This window comes from Sciurus carolinensis, chromosome 8 (genome assembly GCF_902686445.1).
Source record: "Sciurus carolinensis chromosome 8, mSciCar1.2, whole genome shotgun sequence".
Taxonomy (NCBI): Eukaryota; Metazoa; Chordata; class Mammalia; order Rodentia; family Sciuridae; genus Sciurus; species Sciurus carolinensis.
This window is the reverse complement of record NC_062220.1, coordinates 126,647,292-126,671,816: the sequence shown is the minus strand read 5'-3', so window position 1 is coordinate 126,671,816 and position 24,525 is coordinate 126,647,292. Positions and strand designations below refer to the sequence as shown.

The 24,525-nt window shown below is 53.6% G+C and overlaps 2 protein-coding genes and 1 long non-coding RNA gene across 3 annotated transcripts in view; 2 read left to right on the top strand and 1 right to left on the bottom strand.

Annotated features, from left to right (window-relative positions):
• Window positions 1-978: 978 nt before the first annotated feature.
• Window positions 979-14,103, top strand: Crybb1 (crystallin beta B1). The gene is made up of 5 exons (XM_047562510.1): window positions 979-1,152; window positions 3,583-3,701; window positions 8,055-8,187; window positions 11,896-12,038; window positions 13,920-14,103. Exons 1-5 carry the CDS (start codon window positions 979-981, stop codon window positions 14,101-14,103), a joined length of 753 nt encoding a protein of 250 aa, XP_047418466.1.
• Window positions 14,104-16,545: 2,442 nt separating this feature from the next.
• LOC124991808 (uncharacterized) lies at window positions 16,546-20,388 on the bottom strand. Its single transcript, XR_007109946.1, has 4 exons — window positions 20,114-20,388; window positions 19,212-19,272; window positions 17,588-17,641; window positions 16,546-16,922 (listed from the first exon to the last, which is right to left on the bottom strand). It is a non-coding gene; the product is annotated as an uncharacterized LOC124991808 (long non-coding RNA).
• A 137-nt stretch (window positions 20,389-20,525) lies between these two features.
• Tpst2 (tyrosylprotein sulfotransferase 2) overlaps window positions 20,526-24,525 on the top strand; it is a 41,962-nt gene continuing 37,962 nt past the window's right edge. The window contains exon 1 of the mRNA XM_047562611.1: window positions 20,526-20,603. The gene's annotated coding sequence lies outside the window, so the exon portion shown is untranslated. The remainder of the gene's footprint in view (window positions 20,604-24,525) is intronic.

Sequence of the window (24,525 nt, the reverse complement as noted above, 5' to 3'; positions counted from 1 at the left end):
CAACCACAGGGTGCTCAGGAACCAGCCGGACCACAGGCTCTTCTTCTGTGCCCTCAGGGGTCTTTCAATTATCTGCAGAATTGAAGGGAGCATCCCCCCCACTTCCCAGAGACAGTCGAGGCCTCTGTCACCTACTCAAAAGAGTCCCATGCAACGAGAAACCACTGGAATTAACCAAAGCCCTCTCCACCCAACGCCTACCCAGCCACAGGCCTCAGTTAGAGCCCTGGCTGGGCACCCAGCCGCCCTCTTGGGTCCCCCTGCAGGCCCCAGGTCCAGGCCTGTGTTTGCACCCAGCACCTGCCCCCAGAGACCCCAGACGAAGAAGCCCAGGAAGGAGAGGGGACGTGGGAGCGCCCGTTCTCTGAGCCGTCCATTGAGAATCTCCTGTGCGACAGGCACAGAGCCAAGTGCCGGGAGCCAGGGGTGAATAAATCAGAGCGAGGAGATGGCAGAGCCTTTATAACCCAATGGCCGGGTCCACCTGCTTGAGTTGAAAGTGGGGCCCTCCCGCCCTGTGGCCCTGGGCGGGGCACCTTCTCTCTGGCAGCCTCAGACTGCTCGGGGGAGGCCAGGAGCCCAGCTTCTCCAGGCCGATGGGCCCTCCTGGAACCCCTGAAGTGTTCCCCAAGGCAGCTCCTCGCTGCTCCTCCTCTGGTGCGACGAACAGAGATCGCACACGCCAGGAAGGGTGCGAGGAGGTGTGAGGATCTGCAGGAGGGTCCAGGAGACCGGAAGGTAGGCAGGCAGAGGGAAGGGCATGGCCGGCCTAGGGAACAGCATCGTCGAAGGCCCAGAGGAAGGATCAGGACAGAGGAGAGGACCCCAGGGGGGAGGCCTGGCTGGAGAATAGGAAAGGGACCAAGAAACCTTCCAGGCACAGGTTTCTGAGGAGAAGGAGCCGACGTGGGTTCGGAGGTGAGGGGCGGGGACTTCACCAAGGCTGTTGCGCCCTCCTGGCCTTTGCAGGAGGGAACCATGTCTCAGCCCACCAAGGCCTCGGCCACCGCAGCAGTGAACCCTGGGCCCGATGGCAAGGGGAAGGGGACCCCGCCCACAGGACCAGCCCCCGGCCCCGGGCCCGCCATGGCCCCAGCAGCCGTGCCCGTGCCCACTGCCAAAGCGGGGGAAGTGCCTCCCGGGAGCTACAGGGTAAGGACCCCGCGTCCGCCGCCCTCCGCCCGTCCTCTGTGCCCCTGCTCTCTCCCCCTCCTCCTCCCTTCCTCCTTCACCTATTTCCTCTCCTTTCCCCTTCCCACCTCCCTTCCTGTCCCTCCCAGTCTCCTCCTTCCCAGACTGGAAGGTGCCCAGTTGGTCAGTCGGGCCCAGAAAACGGTCAGGGGTCTCAATACGCCTGGAAAGAAGGGACCCTTTCCAGAGTTGTGACATAACAAGGAACACACACCACTTGCCAGGAAAGGGACAATGGCCAGGGTGGCCAGCCTGCACAGCCTTTGCTCAGAGTGTGTCAAAAGCCAGGAACAGAGAAGGGGAACAGGCTGGCTCAGCAGCAGGCGCCCCAATCCTGGGAGGGCCCCCCTAGGCAGCAGGAGGCCCTCCTGGAAACGGGTCCTGGAGAGCGAGGCTTCCAGGCCCGGGACTGGCTTTGGTGGGGTTGGGTTTGGATCTCAGGTCGCACAGAACCAACCACCCTTGATTCACCACATAGCTGGCCTTTATTTGTGTCCTTTTATTTAATCATTAATTTGCTTTCATTTATTTTATTTTATTTTATTTTTTTGGTACCAGGAATTGAACCCAGGGGTGCTCGGCCACTCAGCCGCATCCCCAGCCCTTCTTTATATTTTATTTGGAGACAGGGTCTCACTGAGTTGCTTAGGGCCTCACTAAGTGCTAAGGCTGGCTTTGAACTTGCGATCCTCCTGCCTCAGCCTCCCGAGCCCCTGGGATGACAGACGTGGCCACCGCGCAGGCTCACTTTAATTTTTAATAATGCAGCAAGCTCCTGCGAACCCAGGATCCGTGTGCCTGGGGCGTGGTGAGAATTCTCTGCCTTACCTAAGGCGCCCCCATGAGCCCGCCCTCTCCCCCCCACTCCCGGAAGCAAACACCCATCCCCCTGCCCATTATCTGTTGGCTTTATTTTCTTTTATTTTTTACGCATTGATCCTTTAGAAGTATTGCTTGGTTTTAATTTGCTGAAATTTGCATGTGATTCTCTGCGTTTCTTTTTTCTTGTCACCTACTATGAGATCCCTCGGGTTGTTCCTTTTGGGCTGCCGTAGGGTAGTCCACAGTGTGACTTTTACTTTCGACCTTATCTGTTCGCCCCGGCTTTGTTCGTAAACAGAGTGGGTGGGATGTTCTGTTTGCTTGCTTGTTTTCAGACAGGGTCTCCCTGTGCTGCCCAGGCTGGCCTCAAACTCCTGGGCTCCAGGGATCCTCCCTACTCAGCCTCCAGAGTAGCTGGGACCACAGGTGCACCCCACTATACCCATCTCCGCTGTGGGATGTTCCAATCCCTGCCTCCCTGGACGCTAGTGCAGGACCTTGTCATGGAGGTACCAGCTTAGGGGAGTCTCTTTCTTATGCAGCTGGGGAATCAGGGGCTCAAAGAAGGCAGACTGCTGCCTTTGTTCAAATGAAAGGCAACGTCTTCCCAACTTGGGACGGTGAATGGATCCCAAACCCAAAGGTGGGACTCGGTGAGGAGAGGTCAGATCGAGTTCTCGCTTTCGTTGCAGAGGGGAGACTGGCCAGCATTTCCTGGATCGGGGGCTGCAGATAAAGACAAGGATCAGGTCGGATGCAGCGGCACACATCTGTAACCCCAGCAGCTCAGGAGGCTGAGGGAGGAGGATCACAAGTTAGAGGCCAGCCTCAGCAACTTAGCAAAACTTTATCTCAAAATTAAAACAAATCAAAACAAAACTTAAAAAGAGAAAAGGTGGGGGGCTGGGGACATAGCTCAGTGGTAAAGTACCCCTGGGTTCAATCCCCAGGGCCAAAAGAAAAAAGAAACAGATCAGCCCATTCCTGCTGTGGAGGAGCCCTTTGTATTTGGAAGGGTTGGATAAAGGGGAGAGGGATGAAGAGAGGGAGAGAGAGAGACACAGGGAGAGACCCAAACCCAAAGCAGCAGTGACTGGGCAGTGTTGTTACTGGTGCTGCTAAGGGGTGCGCACAGTGGGTGGCACTGTGGGGGACTCCAGAATGGAGGAGGAGTAATCCGGGAAGGCTTCCTGCAGGAGGAGACATCTGAACCTAGAGCAGAAATGGGAACGTGCTACCTGGTCTGGAACCTGGGTCGGGCGGTGGGCGCTCCGGGATGGGGGAGGGTGCGGGAGAGAGCATTCCAGCCTCGAGGAACCACACCAAGAAAGTTCTGGAAGGGAGACCCAAGTGTTCCTCATGATGGCCCAGATCTTAGGTTCAGGAGGAGGAGACGGGAAGACAGGATCCCTCCACGAATCTGGCTCAGAGTGCAGTCCTGTGCCCCGTGCAAGTCCCGCTCCGATTCAAGGACTTCGGGAATATTCCACCTGGATTTGTCCAGGTTGGTTTGGTTTGGTTGGACCTCAGGCCGCCCCTGCCCTCTGCCTGGGGGCTTCTCTCTTGCAGCTGGTGGTCTTTGAGCAGGAAAACTTCCAGGGCCGTCGGGTGGAATTCACCGGGGAGTGCCTGAACCTGGGAGACCGTGGCTTCGACCGAGTCCGCAGCCTCCTGGTCACCTCTGGACCGTGAGTGTGGGGTGGGGGGGGAGAGGGCTCTGCCATTTGAGGCCATCAGCATCGCGATAGAACCGCACTCACCAGGCACTGTGCTGGGCCTGGCCAGGCGAGCGCCTCCCGTTTTCCCAACGCTCCTTGCAAACCTAAGGAGGAGACGCGCTTTTCCTCCCATTTGACAGATGAGGAAACTGAGCCTAAGAGAGGTGATCCAGTTAGGTCACGTCTGGGTTCCAGGAAATGCGGCTTCTACTGCAGAAGGATTCGTAGCCTATTCTGAAAGTAGCAGGGGGTGAAGAATCCAGCGTCCCCTGCTGTCCCCTCTTGGGGGCATCAGCCTGCCCTGGAAGTAATAATGAGCATCAGTAGAGTATCCAGTAGGTGCCAGGCACTGATCGAGGGCTTACCTAGATGGCAACAGCTTGCAGTATGAGTAGAACCAAAGAGCTAGTCCCTTTTTTTTTTTTGGTACTGGGGATTGAACTCAGGGGCACTTGACGCCTGAGCCACCTCCCCAGCCCTGTTTTGTATTTATTTAGAGACGGGGTCTCACTGAGTTGCTTGGGGCCTTGCAATCAGCCTGCATTCCCAGCACCTGGGAGGTGGATTTCCAGGTCAGACCCACTTGGGCTCACGTTCCAACTCTGTCCTTTGCCTGGTTGGACCCGCGACCTCAGTCTCCTCGCGGCTGACCTGGGAGAGTCGGGACCTCCCCTCCCTCAGGGACCATCCTCAGGTCCGTGGGTGGTGATGCAGAACCGGGCCAGGTCTGCGTGGGTCACACAGGGGGCCGTGGGAAGCCGAGGTCCCTGCCGCGGCCCTGTGAGTTCACCCAAGCCCAGGAGGGTGGCTGGAGGCAGCGGGTGCCCGCTCCGCCCTGCTGTGGTCAGCGCAGCCTCAGCCCCACCCGGCCCCGGCCCAGCTGGGAACAAACACTGCCGGATGTGGCCAGCTTGGGGTTTCAAGCTGCTTTGGGTGCTGGTGACTCAAACCCAGAGTATTTCTCCTCGGAGATAAAGCTGGTGTCTGCTGTGTGCTCCAGGGCTGTGCCCAAAGGGGATAGAAATGGCCCTGTGGTCCAGAGGCCTGGGTCAAGGCCAGCAGGACTGTGGGAAAAAGAAAAGAAGGAAAAGATGGAGTGGGCCGGTGGGGGTGGGGGAGAGCCAGCTGGAGACCTGACCCCACCGTGTGACCTTACGCTAGAGATGTCACCCCCCGAACCTCAATTTCCCTATCAGGGAACCAAATTTTCCATCCCTTCCTCTGCTGGCTGGCGAGCTCGAATAATGAGAAGAGGCTTTGACAGACTATTTAACATTTCTTCTTCATTTGGGGCGAGTGGCATAAGCCTGTAATCCCAGCAACTTGGGAGGCTGAGGCAGGAGGATGGCAATTCGAGGCCAGCCTCAGAAGCTTAGTAAGGCTCCAAGCAACTTAGTGAGACCCCATCTCTAAATAAAAAGTAAAAAGGGCCTGGGGATGTGGCTCAGTGGTTAAGCATCCCAGGGTTCAATTCCAGGTACCAAAAAAACCCAAAACCAAAAATTCTTATTCTTCTAGCAAAGTCTCCCTGGAAGGCCCCGGAGGAGGGTGAGCAGGAGGGTGAGACCATGTGGCGTCTATCTTTCCTTAAGCTCAGACCTGCCGCTGCCGCTTCCCTTCTTCCTTAATCATAAATGATATCATTTATTACGATCACTCTGTTTAGGACTGATCATGCATGCTGTTTAGGACCTCAAACATTCTGACAAGGGAGTTGCAAAAATTTCCTTTCTGTTACTGCCCCAAAGTACACAGCAAATCAATGGTAAGCTGAGCCTGGTTAAGTTGCCCAGGCTGGCCTTAAACTTGTGATTCTTCTGCTTCAAAAGGGCTGGGGATGTAGCTCAGTGGTAGAATGCCCCTGAGTTCAATCCCTGGTACTGAAAAAAAGAAAAGAAAAAAAAAAAAAAAGTAAGCTGGGATTAAGACTCAGATTGCTTCCAGTTTCTATATTATTTATTTTTTAAATTGTAGATGAACACAATACCTTTATTTGTTTTGTTTTTGTTTTTTTTTAATGTGGTGCTGAGGATGGAACCCAGCGCCTCATGTGTGCTAGGCAAGCACTTTACCACCGAGCCACAACCCCAGCCCCAGATAGTATATTCTTAACACCAACAAAGCACCATCTTCTACGCCTCTCTCCCTATCTGCCTGTGCATCCATCCAACCATATATTCTTCATCCATCTCCTTTCCCACCCTTCTGTTCATTTGCCTACAGATCAATCAATTCAGCCATCGGACCGTTATCGTTATTCTCCATCATCTATTTACCTATGCATGCATGCATCCATCCATCATCCATCATCCATCCATCCACCACCCATCCATCCATTCATCTATCCACCCATCCATCCATCCTGTCCATTCATCTATCTATTCATCCATCCATCCATCCATTCATCCATCCATCCATCCTATCCATCCATCCATCCATCCATCCATTCATCCATTCATCCATTCACCCACTCATCCATCCATCCTATCCATTCATCCATCTATTCATCCACCCACCCATCCATGCATCCACCCATCCATCCACCCCCCTTCCATGCAAGCATCCATCCATCTATCCATCCATCAATCCATCCATCCATCCATCCATCCATCCATTCATCCATTCATCCATTCATCCATCCATCCATCCTATCCATTCATCCATCTATTCATCCACCCATCCATCCACCCCCCTTCCATGCATGCATGCATCCATCCATCCTTCTGTCCACCCATCCATCCATGCATCCATGCACCCACACATCCATCCATCTACCCATTAGTGCATCCATCCATGCATGCATCCATCCATCCATCCATCCATCAATCCATGCATCCATCCATCTATTCTTCCATCCATCCATCTATCAATCCACCCATCCATTCATCCATTTTCTTTCCACTCCAGACCAGAGCTGAGGCAGATTCAACTGCCTTCTGAAAGAATATGCCCACATTTCCACCTCTTTCGCTTCAGTGTGACTGGTTCATCCCTGAGACCAGGACCTGAAGGTTGGTCCACGATGACATGTCATCACTGCCGTCCTTCTGGGGAGAGGATTCCCAGCAGCCCCCAGGGAGATGATGCTAGTAGCCATGCCCCCAGCCCCCTCTTGTCCCTGGAAACATAAAAGACCCATAGAAAGGTCCAGAGGCTCCTTAGCCTTCTCCCCAGAACCCTTGGCCCATCCAACACAAGTTCACTTCCCATCCGTAATCAGGATGTACGGAGAAACATGGGAAATAGCCCTACTGAACTTCAAATTCCTAATGAGTCTTTGCAAAGCACTAATGGTGTGTTGCAATAATTCTTACAGGTGTAGGAGATTCCGCCATGGCCACCTTCTCTCCCACTACCCCACACCAGTTCCTGAACGTCTCCTGGCTACTAGGCCAGTCTGTCAAACTCATATCCATTTTCCTCATTGCTCTGTAGCTCTGGGAGTCTCCACTATTCACAGTGCTTCATTTTAAGGGATTCTTTTAAAACAAAAATACATATATTTTAGAGGAAACTTCTCATCCTTTTTCTAAGTGGAAAGCTATTATCACTTGTTAGAAGTAAAAAGTATCCATAAAAAAATAACACAAGGAATGGGAAGATGTCACTATTATAGTCTTGCCTGCTCAAGGTTCTGGGGCATCCATCCATCCATCTATCCATCCATCAATCCATGCATCCACCCATCCATCCATCCATCCATCCATCCATCCACCCATCCATCCATCCACCCATCCATCTACCCATCAATCCACACATCCATCCATCTACCCATTAATGCATCCATCCATCCATCCATCCATCCATCCATCCATCCATCCATCAATCCATGCATCCATCCATCTATTCTTCCATCCATCCGTCTATCAATCCACCCATCCATTCATCCATGGGGCAGTAACCTGTTCTCCCTTGCTTGGAAAAGAGAGATTGGTCATCGTTAAAGACACATTAGCATCAGAGACTTTCTCTTAGCTGTTATCTGGCTTTTATGAAATCTCTCTTTGGGGAGTTTTTGGACCCCAGGTCTTTGTAGAACTCAAAGCTCGTGATCTGGAGATCATTACACTCACTATCTCCTTTAATCCTTCACCAAGTCCAGGAAAATAGGTGTCATAGTGTAGAGGAGGAAAAGTCACTTGCCTGTAGCCACACCGTCTAAGGACAAGCGTGAATGAGCCCAGGCGCCTTAGGCCACTGGGGACTTCTCTCCTGGGCTCAGGGCTGCTTTGCCAGGGGGACAGGAAGGCATCTGGAAGTGGGCATCTGCTGACCACTCTTGTCCTCCTGGTGTCTGTGCGTCACCATCCTTCCCACATCCAGCTGGGTCGCCTTTGAGCAGTCCAACTTCCGCGGGGAGATGTTCATCCTGGAGAAGGGGGAGTACCCACGCTGGGACACCTGGTCAAGCAGCTACCGGAGTGACCGGCTCATGTCCTTCCGGCCCATCAGGATGGTGAGTGGGCTCTGGCAAGGGGCTGGGGAATCGGTGGCACCAGTCAGAGGCAAGTCCTAGGTCCCCCTTGGTGGGCAAGGGAAAGAGAGACGGAACAATGGACAGAGAAGCCGGTGACCCTGAGTTGTCAAAAACCTGTGGGGCCCTGTGGTCATCGATCTGTCCAGCACCCAGACACTCAATGTGTACCAGGCTGTGTGTCAGGAACCCTGGGCAAGCGCAGCCTCGGAAGCAGGTGTTCTCCTCATCCGACGCTGGGGAGCGCGGAGTCAGCCTTCCAGCCGTGAGAGCCAAAGACTTCAGTGTCTGTCTCCGTTTTCTCTGGAGGATGTTTTCAGATCCTCCAGCCCACCTTACATCCTCCTGGGAAGCTCTCAGATCCCAATGCCATCCCAAACATCAAACGTGCCCGTGGAAACTTGTGGCATGGCTCACAAAGGGGCGTTTGTAGGAAGGCAGCTGGGATTTCGGGCTACTTAGCCCACATCCTAGATGGGCCTCTAAGTCAGCACACAGAGGACCCAGAGCGGGTGAATGGAGGCAGCCTCACGTGATGCGGGGTATTTCCAGAACCATGAGTCGATGGTGAGTCACCAACCCACCAACTCTCCTCACGATGGTCTCTGAAGGTAACTGGCTTCTCTCTCTCGAGACGGAAAATTCATGAGGAATTTTCATGAATGTCCATTGGAAACTGTCAGGGCCGAGGATCAGGTGTGTTGCCATTGCCAAATTTACCTTTGGGATCAGCGTTTTTCTCAGAACTCAAGGCTGCAGAATCCCTAGATTTGTCTCCCAGTCATTGAATAAGCTTCAGATGACCATCTCTGCCAGGGAGCTTGTTGGAAGAGTGGTCAGCCAGGGCGTTTCCGGTAAGTTCCAGAAGGATGCCGCCTGACGTAGTAGGCACCAGCCATTTGGTGCTATCGAACACTCACGTGTTGGTACTCTGAAGGGAGAGGTGCTCTGAGATTTAATACAGACCTGGGCTTGGATACACAGTAAAACCGTGTTTTGAAGAATGTTAAGATATGTTAATATTATAGGGGTCACCTCTTAAAATTCTAATATTTGTAGATACATTTGTTTAAATAAATTGTATCATTTAAAAAAATTTTTTTTGGTATCAGGGATTGAACCCAGGGGCACTTAACCCCTGAGTCACCTCCCCAGCCCATTATATTTTTTATTTGGAGACAGGGCCTCACTGAGTTACTTAGGGCCTCACTAAGTTGCTGAGGCTGGCTTTGAACGCTTGATCCTCCTGCCTCAGCCTCCTGAGCCGTTGGGATGACATGTGAGTACCACCACGCCTGGCTGAAAAAATAAAATTAGACCCCAGAGCCTCCAACCCACCCAAACCAATGAATTGCAAATCTCTGGAACGGGGTCTATTTCTGCAGGTCCTGTTCTAGGTCCTGCACAATCTCAAGGTCCCTGTCCTCCAGGGGTTTACACTATGCTCAAGGGGCAGCAAGTAGCTAGGTGTGGTGGCACATGCCTGTCATCCCAGTGACTCAGGAGGCTGAGGCAGGAGGATCGTGAGTTCAAAGCCAGTCGCAGCAACTTAGCAAGGCCCTAAGCAACTCGGTGAGACCCTGACTCTAAATAAAATATAAAAAGGGCTGGGGAGGTGGCTCAGTGGTTAGGCACCCCAGGTTCAATCCCTGGTACCAAAAAAAGAAAAGAAAAGAGGCGGCTAATGAAAACCCAATGGTGGAACTCAGCCTGTGATGACACTGTGGTAGGTGCTGTCCAGGGCCGGGCAGTCTTGCTAGGAAGTCAAGAGAGGAAGTCGGGGCTCTGATGTTGGGGGCCGGGAGTGGTCAGGGAAACCTGCTCCCAAAGGTTGCAGACCGAACTGTCTGCGAGCAGAGTGAGTGGAGAATGTGCAAAGCTCCTGACATGGCGTGACGCAGTGTGGCCAGGACAGTAGACACTGCCAGCGTGGCTGCAGCAGGGTGCGGGTGGAAAGGGACTCGAAGCGGAGGGACACCAGCAGAGGCCAGGTCTCGCAAGGTCCGACGGGCCGCAGGGAGGAGTCTGGTCTCGAGCCCACCAGCCACAGGGAGCCGCGGGCTGGCTGCCCTTTCCCAAGGCCCTCGGGGTCCATGACAGATAGGTGATGGCTGTCCCCACCCAGTGGTCACCGTGGGCTGCTGATGGGCATTTTTCGTGCCGAGGCTCCATGGCGTCCGGTGTCCTATCTACACCACGCACTGGCCTCTTATGCCCTGATGACCAGGCACCTCCAATGCACCTCCTCGCACAGCCCTACATCCCAGCCTCCCCCCGGGCTTCTCCTCTGCCTCAGTCTCCTCTTTTCCATCTCACACACTCCTACTTAACTGACAAAGCCCCTCTCCAGTGTCCTTTCTTGAGCAAAGGCTTCCCTGATCTCCTTTCTTGCCCTCCGACTTTCCTGTCTACAATCTTCTATGGAGTCTTTCGTAAAGAGATGATCCTGCATCCTGACCTCCTCCTCCTCCTCCTCCTCCTGATGGCAAACAATACTAAATAATCACAGCACCCATTTATTGAGCACCTACTACATGCTGGGTGCTTTACCTGCCTTTCAAGGAGCCCCAACAGCCCTAGGAAGCAGCGGCTACACAACAATCATGTTGGAAAACAAGGAAACAGAGGTTCAAAATGAAGGGCTTATGGCCACACAGCTGGTCAGGGTTGAGGCTGGGATTTAAACTCAGCTCTCTGGACCCCAGAGACCCTTGAAGTTGGCATTACTCACTACTGTGGCCCATGCATCTCTGCAGTGACTCATTCCCTGGGGCTAGAATAGCTCTTTTGAAAAGATTAGCGATACCTGCTCTCAGGTATGAGCCAGGTACAGTGCACATGTCTGTAGTCTTAGCTGCTCAGGAGGCTGAGGCAGGAAGATCGTGAGTTCAAAGCCAGCCTCAGCAACTTAGCCTTAATGACTGAGTGTGACCCTGTCTGTAGGTAAAAAGGGCTGGCGATGTGGTTCAGTGGTTAGGCACCCCTGGGTTCAATCCCGGGTACCAAAAAAAACGAAAAAAGAGAGAGAGAGAGAGAAAGAGAAATAACAGATATGCTTAAAAATCAAGACTCAAGGGTCATGGAAACATGAACAGCCAGTGCAAGCCAGCCCTGAGTTGAGCAGGTACTACTCACGATCTGAGACTGAGACAACTGAAAGTCCACTCTACGCATGAACAAAGGAGGTTCCCTCCGAGGGGCGGCGAGATATGCCCAAGGTCCTCAACACATAAATGTCACAGGTGGGAATCGAATCCAGATCTGTGTTCCACTAGCGCCCTTCTGACTGCAGGGTCAATTCTTAATTCTAAGAACCCTGACAGAAAGCCCTTTGGCAGAGAGACACTGATTTCTCGAAAAGCTTCCGCAGCTCATTGGCTGTGTGTCGTTGATCAAGAAAGTCGACCTCTCTGAACCCCCGTATCCCCACCACAATAACAAAAACAGTGAACACATTTTTGAGCCCTTAGTGCCTGCCAAGAATCGTGCTCAGTGCTGCATAGGGACGAATTCACTCCGTCCTTGTGACTATCCCACGACACAGGGGGTGATGTCTCCTTTTCACAGATGAGGCCAGGTAGTCGGGATCCCTGGAGACGCAGCCCTCTCTCTGCAGCCTAGGAGGCCCCCACGGAATGCTCTCCCTGCTCCATCCTTCCTGTGCCTTCCTGATCCAGGCTCTTTCCCCAGGACTCCCAAGAGCACAAGATCAGCCTGTTCGAAGGAGCCAATTTCAAGGGCAACACCGTGGAGATCCAGGAGGACGACGTGCCCAGCCTCTGGGTCTACGGCTTCTGTGACCGCGTGGGCAGCGTGAGGGTCTCCAGCGGAACGTAAGCGCCCTGCTGCCAGGTCCCGGCCAGCCAGGCACCGACCCCGGCCCCGCCCAGGGGGTGTGGCGCGGGCTCCGGGAAAGGCCACGCCCCTGGGATCCCGCCCATGGAGCGCTGGGCCTCAGGGGGACAGAGTCAGGCTGGGAGGAATTCCGAGGGGCGATGGAGAGAGTCAGGTGGGGATCATGGAGTCAGGAAGGTCACAGCTGTGTGGATATCCAGGCCAGCCCGGTGGCAAGGGATAGCAGGGAAGCCTGGTGTCCCTGCGGAGATGGGCCGAATGACCTCAGAGAGGTGAATCTTTCCGGAGGGAGCTTTGACCCTGAGTCTGACCTGCTGAGGGTCCCGGGTGAGCTCCTGTCCCGCTCTGAGCCTCACGACTGTCCCCTCCCTACACAATGAGCACGTGACTTTCATCTGAAAGGGCCCTTTCTGCTCCCAAGTCCCAAGAGCTAAAGATTTCCAAACAGGGAGCCCCATGACCCTACGTCCATGAGAACACAGAGAAGGACCCAGGCCCAGAGAGGTCACCGTCTCCATCTCCCTGCCCCCAAACCATCAGGCCAGGTCGCCCTGGTCTCCTCTGACCTTCTGTAGCTCCACCTCCAGATTCTTGCTAGATTCTTCTAGTAGTCTCAGGGGCTGGGCCTTCTCCTCCCTGAAAATGGAATCCCGGTCTCCCAAGCCACCTGAAATATACTGAGTCTCCTCAGAGAGGTGGACGCTGGTGGTTACACCCACCCAGGGGACAGGGAAAAGAAAGCCCTGTTCCTGCCTCCAGGGGCTTCCTGGGCCCAGCAGGGAGGCCCCAGGAGACCTAGAGATGGTGTCCAGCCCTGCTAGGAAGGGCTGACCCAGAGAAGGCCCCTCTGTGCAGGAGGTCGCAGGAGGCGGGACAGTCTCGGGAACTGGGCTGTGTTGTCAGGCGGAGGGCAGGCGAGGGTTTATGTGCAGAGGCTGAAACTTCAGCCAGACTTTGAAAGATGAAGTGAGGGTCTGAGAGAGGCCCCAGAGGTGATGGCAGAGGTTGGAAATGAATCACTGATAATACGAAGTCTGTTGAGTGCTCCCCACCGACCAAGCCCTGTGCCAGCCCCTTTAAATGGAGAGTTAGCACATCCTCATCACCCCCACCTCAAGCAGGGTGCACCTGGATTCCCACCACCTGTGGATGGCAGAGCTGGGAACCAAGCCCTGGTGTGTCTGGATTCTGGCACGTGTGTTCACAGTCACAACACACAGCTTCACTTACGTCCAAAGGAAACCCTTCTTTTGAAACCAGTCCCCAAGCCCTAGCCACGTGTATTTGATTCCATTCTTCCCTGAGCCTTAGGTTCACGTGCAGTGGGTGTGTACCAGTCTCCCTACTACACTCAGGCAATGGGCTTAGCAAACGCTGTAGGTGTGTTTTTTTTTTTCCATCTCACCCCCCCAAACACCCTTCTTAAACCAGCCACCAGCAGCTGGGCGGGGTGGCTCCTGCCAGGCAACCCAGCAGCTTGGGAGGCTGAGGCAGGAGGATCGCAAGTTAGAGGCCAGACTCAGCAACTTAGCGAGGCTCTAAGCAACTCAGTGAGACCCCATCTGAAAATAGAAAATAAAAAATTGGGGCTGTAGTTCAGTGATAGAGCACCCTGGGCTCCATCCCCAGTACCAAAAAATAAAAATAACAAAGAAATAAATAAACCAGCCACAATGGCCAGGCCGGGTTCCAGAGGAGGCAATGGAGGTGAATCAGAGAAGTGAGGACCTTACCTAAGGGCACACAGCAGAAAGGGGCAGAGCCGGGGCAGATGAGCCAGGTCCCCAACGGGCTGCAGGGTCAAGGGGCATGTGGCAGAGGCTGGCTCTCTCCACGCGGCCCTCTCGCTCCCCTCCCAGCTGGGTCGGCTATCAGTATCCTGGCTACCGCGGATACCAGTACCTCCTGGAGCCCGGCGACTTCCGGCACTGGAACGAGTGGGGGGCCTTCCAGCCACAGATGCAGGCCCTGCGTCGCCTGCGTGACAGGCAGTGGCACCGCGAGGGTTGCTTCCCTGTGCTGGCCGCCGAGCCCCCCAAGTGAGTCCGCTCCCGCCCGCACCCCAGCCGCCCAAGTGAGTCCGCTCCCGCCCGCACCCCAGCCGCCCCAGCCTCAGGCTCCCCGACCCCTCTTTCCCATGCAAATAAAAGTTCCTAAAGCCTAACGTCTCCTGAGTCTGTGTGCCCAAGTGTACCAGGTCCCCCTGGGTTGCTGCATTGTGACTTCTTTTGCCTGAGTCCCAACAAAAATAAAACGGCAAAGGGGCAAAGTTCTTCGCACACATCATCCCGATGTATCTTTCCATCGACTCCAGGAGGTTGGAGTTACGATTATTCCCATTCCATAGACTCCAGGAGGTTGGAGTTACGATTATTCCCATTTCACATGGGAAGAAGCTGAGGCTCAGAGAGGGGAAGCGACTTGCCCAGGTCACACAGCTAGCAAGTTTAGATTTGAAGCCAGGCAGCCTGCACTCTTCAACAAATCCGTGTTTGCAAACTCTCGACCCTTCACGCACCCACCCGGGTTATTTTACTTTATTTTCTTTTACTCTATCTGAATACCACCTGGTCTGTTATGTACTCCATATTTTTATTTAAACAGACTCTCGATGTTGTACCTAAATGCATTGATTTGTAAATAAAACTTTATAACACTCCAGGAAGTATTCCGTCAGTATCTGATACCATAGATAGAAAGCAATCATAAAAATAAATCAAATACGATTTCAAGAAGGATCAAATTCTCAGCAGACAGCACTGCCCACTGAGGCTCTGAGCTCTGAACTGGAGCCCCGCTTAGCTCCTTGGCTTAGCAAGCATCAGAGAAAAGTGCCAAAGACGCTTGTACCCACCCCCCGACCGCCACCTGATTTAATCAATGGAGGTTGAGCATTGTATTTGTGTATCTGATTCAGTGTTGTTTAATCTGGGTCCAGGTGCCACCTAGAATCTTCTGTTTTGGAAATCCCCACCCGTTGTTATTGACTTCTGTGTCAACAGTTGACATTAGCCATGAATCCATACAGGGAGCCTGGAGGGACAGGGGTGTTGCTATGGATATGGAGGAGAGAATGTTTGAAGGCCGAAGCAGGAGCTGGCTTGGTGGAGAACAAGGAAGGTAATCCAGGCAGAGCCAACAGCAGGGTCCTTGCTGCCCCATATGACACCTTTGTACAGATGATCAAAGAGATGTCTCTAATTCAAGATATTTTACTGCCATCTGCCAGAAATGATTGGTATAAATCTGTGTTGTCTAAAATGTCCATGTGGCACTCTTGTACAGTGCCCAACTTGAACAGCTATACTGGGGCGCCCTGCAGCACCAAGAGCGAAAGCATGTGTGAATTCTCTTCTTTTGTCAGGTGGTGGAAAGTGTCAGGTGAAGAGCTTTAGTCCCAGGGTCTCATTCTTTCCTTTGGTAAAGTAGCAGCTCAAATGTCCTTCCAGCCCCAAGACTCTGAAGCTGGCATTCTGCTTCCAAAGCCCCAAGGGTGTCTTAAGATTCTGTAATTTCTCTCCAATCTTCTGTAAGTTTGATTTTTTTTTAAGCCAAGCTCCCAAAGATTCTCAACCTGAGTTTTCTAAGGCTTTGGAAACCTAAAGAAACCTGGGAGGGGGCTGGGAGATAGCTCAGTCGGTAGAGTGCTTGCCTTGTAAGCATAAGGCACTGGGTTCGATCCCCAGCACCCCCCCCCCAAAAAAAAGAAACCTGGGAAACAAGGGGTATCAGCCTTGCTGGCACGAGTCGCCTATGCTCGCCAGAACACCCAGCCCGGAAGGAAATAGCAAAGCCATCATTTTTTACTTAATGTATTGTTTGGATAGTGAGATGACGAACACATAGAACATATTGTCATCAAAACAAAGAACATTTAAAAATAGAAGCAAAAATTAAATAAGAAACCTGAAAACAAAACAAAACAAGTGAAACACATCTCGAAGCCACCGTGTCACATAGGAGCAGTACCCCTGCTGTCCCTGCCAACCAGTCCTCCAAATGGCAGCAGCTCAAAAGTAGAGCCACCACTGGACCCAGCTGTACACTCCGTGCTGAGCCAAAGAGTCAGGTCAGCTTCCTCCAGTGACATGTTCACATTAGCAGAGTTCACAGTAGCCAAACTACAGGACCGGCCTCAGTGTCTGTCACTGAATGGATGAATAAAGAAAACGTGGTGTGTATACATGATGGAGTTTTATTTGGCCATAAGGAAGCACAAAATATGTCATTTGGCCAGGCACGGTGACACGCGCCTGTCATCCCAGTGACTCCGGAGGCTGGGGCAGGAGGATCGTGACTTCAAAGCCAGCCTGAGAAATGACGAGGCCCTAAGCAGTTCAGTGACACCTGTCTCTTAATAAAATACAAAACAGGACTGGGGAGGTGGCTCAGTGGTCAGGTACCCCTGAGTTCAATCCCCAGTATGCCCCCCCCCCAAATTATGTCATTTGTAGCAAAATGGATGGAACTGGAGACTGTAAATTTGAGTGAGATAAGTCAGACTCAGAAAAGTGTCCCCGCCTCATATGTGGAAGTTAAGGGGGGCAAAAAGGATACCATAATAGCAGAAGGGAGACCATGAGGATGGAGACGGGTGGGGGAGGGGGAGGTCAGGGGAGGAAGGCACGGGAAATCCAGCTGTGTTTATACACAGCTGGGAACATGTGTAATGAAACCACCATTCTGCATAAAATATGCACTAATAAGAGAGTAGATATGTAAAAAAAGAAATGGGACCAGCTCCCACCTGGGGCACAATTGCTGACCTCAAAGATCAGTAACCTTCTTGTCTTGAAACGAAAACTTCCAGTTTCAATTTCATCAGGTGTCCAGCTCAAAAAAAAATGTGGTTGGGGGTGATACTGGAGGAAACAGAAAAGCTGGAATTATAAGTGCCAAACATCCCCCTCTTGGTGGTTTTAGCCCTGCGGGGAATTTGCCCTGGACAGCGGCTTTGGGCTCCAAGCTTGGAGAAGCCTGGCACCTGCATGTTCCAAGGCTCAACCCCAGCTCCCGGATCTTTGATTGACAGGCCTTTGGAGAGACAAAGCACCTGAGTTACAGAACATCCGTTCCCATCCGTGATAAGAGAAGGTCACCCACAGTCTGTTTTTCAGGCACTGAAGGTATAACCCAAGGCCACAGTGTGCGCCTATGCTACGGGGACAGGAAGACCACTCCCAAAGGGATCAGAGGCACTGGCCACTGCTGAGCAGACAGTGGATGCTGATGGACACACAGCAACTGAGTTTCAGGGGAAATGTGTGGTCCTGGGGGCCCTGGCACGTTCTGAAGAGAAGGGCATCTTATTGAGAACCGTGTTTCCATGACAACCTTTCACCTGGGGCAGATACCCGGGATCCATGATGATAACTTGGGTACCCAGCTAGGAATGGTGGTCCCACCTCCTTCCAGCCAAAGGAAACTGTCCCCCTCCCCTCACTTCCTGCCACTGTGAGAAAGTGGGAATCAATGTGCGGGAAAGGCGGAAGGAGACCTAAGTTCAGATTCCAGCTCTGATGCTTACCAGCTGTTGCCCTTGGTCAAGTCCAATTACCCGATGAAGCTTCTGTTTTTCCATCTGTAAAATGGACAGAAAGGATCATAAAACCCCAGAAGCATGCTGAGAGGAGTCAGTAATCAGCCTGACTCTAACACTGAGGAGTCAAGTGGAGAGTAACTGCATAAAGCAAGGGTCATTATTGTTAAAGCATCTACCTGTTCTTCAGGGTCAGAGCAGGAAGAGTTGTAGAATCCATGCGTTTTCTGCTACATCATGCTTTTGACAAATACTAAAGACCTCCTGAGTGCCAAGCTCTGTCTGTGTGCTGGAGAGGTATGTTTGGGGAGAGGACAGAGGAGACCCCCACTCTGGGTGTTCCCAGGCTGGGGATACAGACAGGAAGGAGCTCTTTCATCTGACTTCAAAGTCACATCAAATTCTGGGACTGCATGGTCCAGTGTCCAGCACATGAGGATGACGTGGGTGGGGGGAGGTTAGAGTTCCTCACAGAGTTGCGCGGCAGATGGAGACCTGCATGGTTTGCTGAGCTGGAGGTCTGGAAGGAGAAGTCCTGACCCAGATCCTAAAGGGCCCTTCTGATCCTCCTCTCTTAGCCCTGAAGCTGAGAGCTGCCCATTCTGTCTCCCAAACATCTCTGAAATTAGAACACTTCCTCTTTGTCCTCAACCCCTAGCTGGGCTGGCTAACCTGTCCTGGCTTTTACTTTTTTTTTTTGGCGGCGGGGGGGGGGGATGTACTGGGGATTGAACTCAGGGGCACTCAAGCACTGAGCCACATCCCAGCCCTATTTTGTATTTTACTTAGAGACAGAGTCTCGCCGAGTTGCTTAGAGCCTCCCTAGGTTGCTGAGGCTGGCTTTGAACTTGAGATCCTCCTGCCCCAGCCTCCAGAGGCACTGGGATGACAAGCGTGCACCACCACACCCCACTACCCTGGGTTATTTCAACAACCTCCCAAATCATCTCCCAGTTTGCTCCTCCATGCAGCAGCCAGAGGGTTTTTGCAGAAAGCATAACCACACCCTTCCCTAGGAAACACCTTCCCTGTCTCTCCGCTGCTGCAAGATAAAGCCCTGACTCCTTCCCCTGCCCATGAAGCCTTGCAGCATCCAGCTGTGCAGACCCCTCTGATCTCTTCTCTCACCTCTACCACATCCTGTCCACTCTGTACTTCCTGCAAGGTCTCCTGCTCACCTCCTTCCTGCGAGGCCCTAGCACCTGCATCTATCCACCCACACCCCAGCCCAGGCGGCAGCGTAAACACCCCTGGCTCTTCCTCCCTGGATCAGGTCCCCAGCTCCAGCCTCAAGAGTTCCACGTACTCACTTTTCTGGGATGTCTTTGCAGGAGGGTCCAGTTCCCCTGTTTGGTCCTCCTCTTATCTGCTGAATTTCAGCATCCAGCATTGAGTGACCAGCAAATGTTGTTTCTACAGTGCTATTAAACAGAGATCCTCATTCTGACCCCTTTTCTTTGATCTCCACTTCTTGACCCACAAAGCAACATTATACAAGGTTCCCAGTTAGTGTTTAACATGTGTGCCCGTCCGATTAGTCACAGGAAGTCGCCAATATGCACTCAGTAAATACTACATAATGCTGTTTTATTGTTTCCAGACCAACACAAACCTGTTCAATCGAGGCAGTGGGTTTCATCTTGTCCATCGGCACCTCCAACACAGCAGGCAATCTTTATTGGACACAGGAATGAATTTGGACACGTGGTTACATTACTATCTGTGTGCCTTGATTGTGTGTGTGTGTGCGTGTGTGTGTGTGTGTTTGCTGTTGTAACTATCACAGAAATTCACTTTAAATAGGTAATATACATATATCTGCATAGTATAAAAAAAAAGTTAAAAGAGAACAAAGGTCCCAAGTGACAAATTAGTAAGCATTTCTTTCTCTCCTTTGCTTCAGGTATTCGGTGGATATGCATGTAATGCATAGATAAGTCTATTATTTTCTCCATTTTGCAGATGGAAACAGACACAGGGGTTATACGTCTTAGACTCAACTGAGATTTACCAACTTGGAATTTTAATTTTTTATTCATTTAATTTATTTTCTTTTTCTCTTTCTTTCTTTCTTTCTATTTTTTTTTATGGGATTAAAACCCAGGGACACTTAACCACGGAGCCACATTCCAGGCCTTTTATTTTTATTTTTTATTTTGAGACCGGGTCTTTCTAAATTGCTTAGGGCCTAGCTAAGTTGCCGAGGCTCGTTTTGAACTTGCAATCTTCCTGCCTCAGCCTGCAGAGCCGCTGGGATGACAGGGAGTGCCACCCGCCTGGCCAGCCTGGAGTTTTATTTCATTCTTGCATGTCGGGGTTTCTCGAACGCCTGCACTGCTTATGTTTTAGGCTGGACAGTTCCGTGTGTGTGTGTGTGTGTGTGTGTGTGTGTGTGTGTGTGTGAGTGACGGGGGGCGCTGTCCTAGGCACTGCAGGAACCGGGCTCTCTACCCTCTCGAAGTCAGCAGTCCCCCTTGCCACATCCCCAGTTGCAACAACCCAAAATTGCCAAACCTCGGGGCGAGGGTGGGGCGGGAGGATGTCAGGGTAACGTCGCCTCCCGGTAACCGCTGATGCTGTCACTCGTCCTCCGAAGCCCGCCCTCTTCGATCTTTGTTTTACACACACAGTGGCACAAACACACGCTCTAGTTTTTTCCTCGACACCACTGTTTGGCGATCTTCCCCTTCGCTGCTTACAGATCTCGGCGGGGCAGCGGGGTAGGAGCGGCGAGCTGGCTGGGGGCGCGACAGCTCCCAGAACTGGTTCCCTCGACCGAGGGGCGGGGCTCCCCGAGGCCCAAGGCCCGCCCCTCGCCCTCCCCGGCGCTCCGCGCGCTGGGGAGGCGGCCTTGGGGGCGTGGCCTGGTGTGGGCGGGGCCGTGCAGAGACAGCCCCTCGTGACGTCACGGCGCCGCGGCCCCGCCTCGCGCGGGCGCCTGCCCCTCCCCGGCGGGGCGGCTGGCGAGCGCTGATCGCGCGGCCGCGGCGCGGCGTTTGGCACGGTAGGTGGCCCCGGGTGGCGCGGGGGCCTGGGTTGCTGCGGGGTGCGGGTGCGGGTGGGTCGGGGCGGCCTCGGACTCGGGAGCCGGGTCCCGCGGCTTCCTCTGGGCCCGGCGCACCGCGGGGCTCGGGGCTGCGAGCCGGGAGGCGGGCGGGCGGGCGTCCGAGGCTCCGCACGCGCCCGGAGCCCCGAGCGCCTCCCGCGGGCGCGGCACACGCGGGCCCCAGCGACCGCGCCCCCGCCCGGGACCCTGCGCCCGGGGCGGCGCTCAGCTCCGAGAGTGCGCTGGCGGGCGGGCGGGCGGGCGCGACCGCGGCGTGTCCCCGCCTTCGGAGTCCCCGGCCCCGCCCCGGCGCGCGGGGACCCCCGGCGGCCGCCCGGGCGCGTGGAAGTTAACTTGCGGCCGCCGCGGAGGAGCGAGGCGGGAATTGCCGGCCGGGAGGGGAGCGCCGAGCTCGAGGAAGGGGAGCCCCGGTGAACTCGGAGGTCACCCGTGAGGAGGGGGCGCGATGCTGGCCCGAGGACCCTAGCCATCCCGCCCGCAGGTGACCTCTCGCGCTCGGTGCGAGCCGCACGGGAGGTGCTTCCTGAAGCCGGGGTTGGCAGGGGCACACGGTCACCGAGGCGGGGACGCCTGACCTGGCAAAGTCATTTATTATGTGAGCGGAGATCAAGGTCTGGCTTTCCCACTCATAGGCCCATCCCCCGCGGAGGGAGGATGGAATCCTTAAATGGCAATCTCTCTGTCACTTTGCCCCCTTGCCGTTTTACAGCTGGGGAAACCAAGGCTTGGGAAGGTCACATGCCTGTAAACCTAAGACTCAGGACGGGGAGAGGTGAAGCTCACCCTCCCGCCTCCTGACTTCCCGTGCTGCAGGGATGTTGGGAATGGGGGCTGGCGAACTCCTGTTCGTCCTTCAGAAGCCCCTTGCGCAACACCACCTCCTGGAAGTCTTCTCTGGCTGTGCCCTGACACGTGCTTCCTGTTTTGAACCCCCACCCTGGTGGAGGCAGGGGACCCTTTCCTTCCTTACCAACTTCTTTGTGAGTGTCTCCTGGCCTGGGCTGCCCACCCCCTCCCGCTTCCCCATCCCAGACTCCTCTCATTCCAGCGGGGTGGCCTGATGGTTAGGCCAGCCATCTGAATTGGGACCGATCCAGGTGTGAAAACCTGGTCTAGTAGTGATGTGGCCTGGTGAGTCATTGCCCCTCCCCAGCTTCAGCCCCCATGACGCCCAAATTGGGTTTGTCACATCTTCTAAAGGAATTGTGCCCTCATTTGTGCTCATTCCCCCCATGAAACCCCAATTGTGCTCTTACTTGGTTAATATATGTATCATTCATACCACACAGTCTACCCTTTTAATGTATGCACTTGGTGGGTTTTAGGATATTCACTGATCCGTTGCCAAGGATCTTATTTAAGAAAAGTTGCATCGTCCCCAAAAGAAATGCTCTACTCCTCTGTCCCCATCCCTGGCAACCACTATCTGTTCTCTCTGAATTTGCCTTTGCTGGACATTCCAGATAGATGGACTCAGACACTGTGTGGCCTTTTGTGATGGGCCCTTTTCCCGTGGGATAATGTTTCCAAGTCTTATTTCATGGTGACATTTAGCAATACTTCATTGCTTTTCTTTTTTTTAGTACTTCATCACTTTCCATGGCTGTATAATATTCCATTGTACTGCTATTAGTGCATTTTATTTTTCCCTTTATCAGTTGATGGACAGTTGGGTTGTTGCTACTTTTGGGCTCTTGTGCACAAACATATGCTATGAACATTCATGTACAAGTCATCGTGTGTACATATTTTCAATCCTCTTGGGTACCTTACAGTAGAGTTGCTGGGTCTTAGAGTGACTCTAACTTTTTGAGGGATGGCCACACTTTTCCCAAAGTGACTGCACCATTTTACATTCTTTCCAGTAGCCTATGAAGGTTCTGAGAATCTTAAATAAATTTAGTCTCTTAAACAGTCAGAATCCTTGACATTCTGACTTTGATGTGTTATAAATTATTTTCTAATTCACATTCAATTAAGTTCCTCATTAGCACAATGAGGATGTCCTACATGTCACCAAGCATGTGGGCTTGGTGTCTGGATGAAGCCTCTGCAGAGAGATTAAATGAGATATGTGTACACTTCCGTTCCTCCCAGTAGAGCCATGCTTGCTGATTGTGGGGGAGGGAATGAGGGACCTGGGCACTGCATGGGATGGGGGGCGGGGAGTGTGACCAGCTCAGATCTTTCCTCTCCGGGTCATCCCAGAGCCCCCGTGACAGCTGAGGCTTAGGAGGCCAGGGAGACCCTTGCTGGGTTTCCTAACCTGTCATCTAAGTCCTGTCTCTTGGTCCTGAAGTCAGGCCTGGTCCTGCCTGTACCATAGGTAGACCCCATGCTCACTCTGAAGGTGACTTCCCCAGCAGCCACAGGAGGTGGCCACCACGAGGAGCCCGAGTCTTGTTTCTAGAGGTGCCACCCCAGGCTTGAACTGAGCCGTTCCGAATGCCCTGAGTGGGCCCCAGACACCCCGATCTCCCATCTCTCCCCGCAGGGCCCTGTGTGTCAGAGCTCCGCGTTTTCCTGGAGGAACGAAGTTTCCTGAAGGTGGTCAGTTCTCCCAAGGTTAACCTGCAGTCAGCTGACTCAGGCGCTTAAACCAGCATCCCTCTGCACCATCCGGGTTCCCAGCAGCCAGCCGGGTCTCTCCTGGGCTGCTGCTGCTTGGGAGGGACACCTGTGTCCACCCCGCCTGCTTGTATGCAGCTTTGCCATCTTGCCCCGCTTGTCCTTTTCCAATCCTCAATTCCTGAGCATTAAGAAGGTAATCAAGCCAGGGGCGGTGACACATGCCTTTAATCCCAGCAACTGGGGAGGCTGAGGCAGGAGGCTCCCAAGTTTGAGGCTAGCCTCAGCAAAGTTGTGAGACCCTGTCTTAAAATAAAAAGTAAAAATGGTTAGAGACTGTAGCTCAGTGATAAAATGCCCTTTGGTTTAATCTTCAGTACCAAAGAAAGAAAGAGCGAGCGATTTTGCATCTGGGGAAATGAGACGGTGAAGATGACCTTGTCAAGGACTGCCGGTCCGGGCCTCAGTGAGCCCTGCTGGGGAATGGGCACGGGTGATAGTGCCTCAGGACCAGGAAGGCTGGCCAAGCGCATCATCAGTGTGCCTCCGCAGATGAATTTGGAGCAGACGTACCAAGTCCGGTACCGCTCAGCCTGGGTCTGGTGATCAGGATGTGCATTTTGGAGTTTCCGATGTGACTTGGGTGGCTTTCCTTGGCCATGTGACATTGTAGAGGCTTCCCTGGGAGACAGCGGCCACTGGTCGGCCCTCTTGCTGCTGCCCGCAGGCACCTTGCCATCTGCAGACCCACATCTGCCCTCCTGGGTGGTCCCAGAGGTCCCCGATGCTGCCCCTCCTGTCCGCCTCCTCAGCTCTCCCGCACCCCAGGCTGCAACCTGAGGCGGATTCATGGGGATGATTCATTCAGAGCAGCCAGAGAGCTGGGCTGGGGGGCACCTGGGAGGGCAGTGCCATGTGCCAGGGAGCGTCTGGGCTGCTGGCCTCGCCTGTCCCTGCATCCTCAAACGGCAGGCTGCCAGCCTGTCTGCCAAGTGAGTTCTTGCACTGAGCAGACCCAGGCTGCTGCTGTGGCCAGAGAGTGGGCAGAGGGGTGGCGTGCTAGGTGACACAGGCCTGCGTCAGAACCTGCTGCTCCACTTAGGAGCCAGCGACCAGCTGGGGACCACATCTCTGTAAAACAGGTACAGGTACCTGTACAGCAGATGGTGGTAAAGCCTGAGGCCAGGTTGAAGCTAAGGCCCTGGGGTCAGGCAGGCCCTTTGGGATCTTGCGCATGTCCTTTTTGAGCCTCAGCTTCCCGCCTGTCAAAAGGCAGCTGGTATCAAAGGAC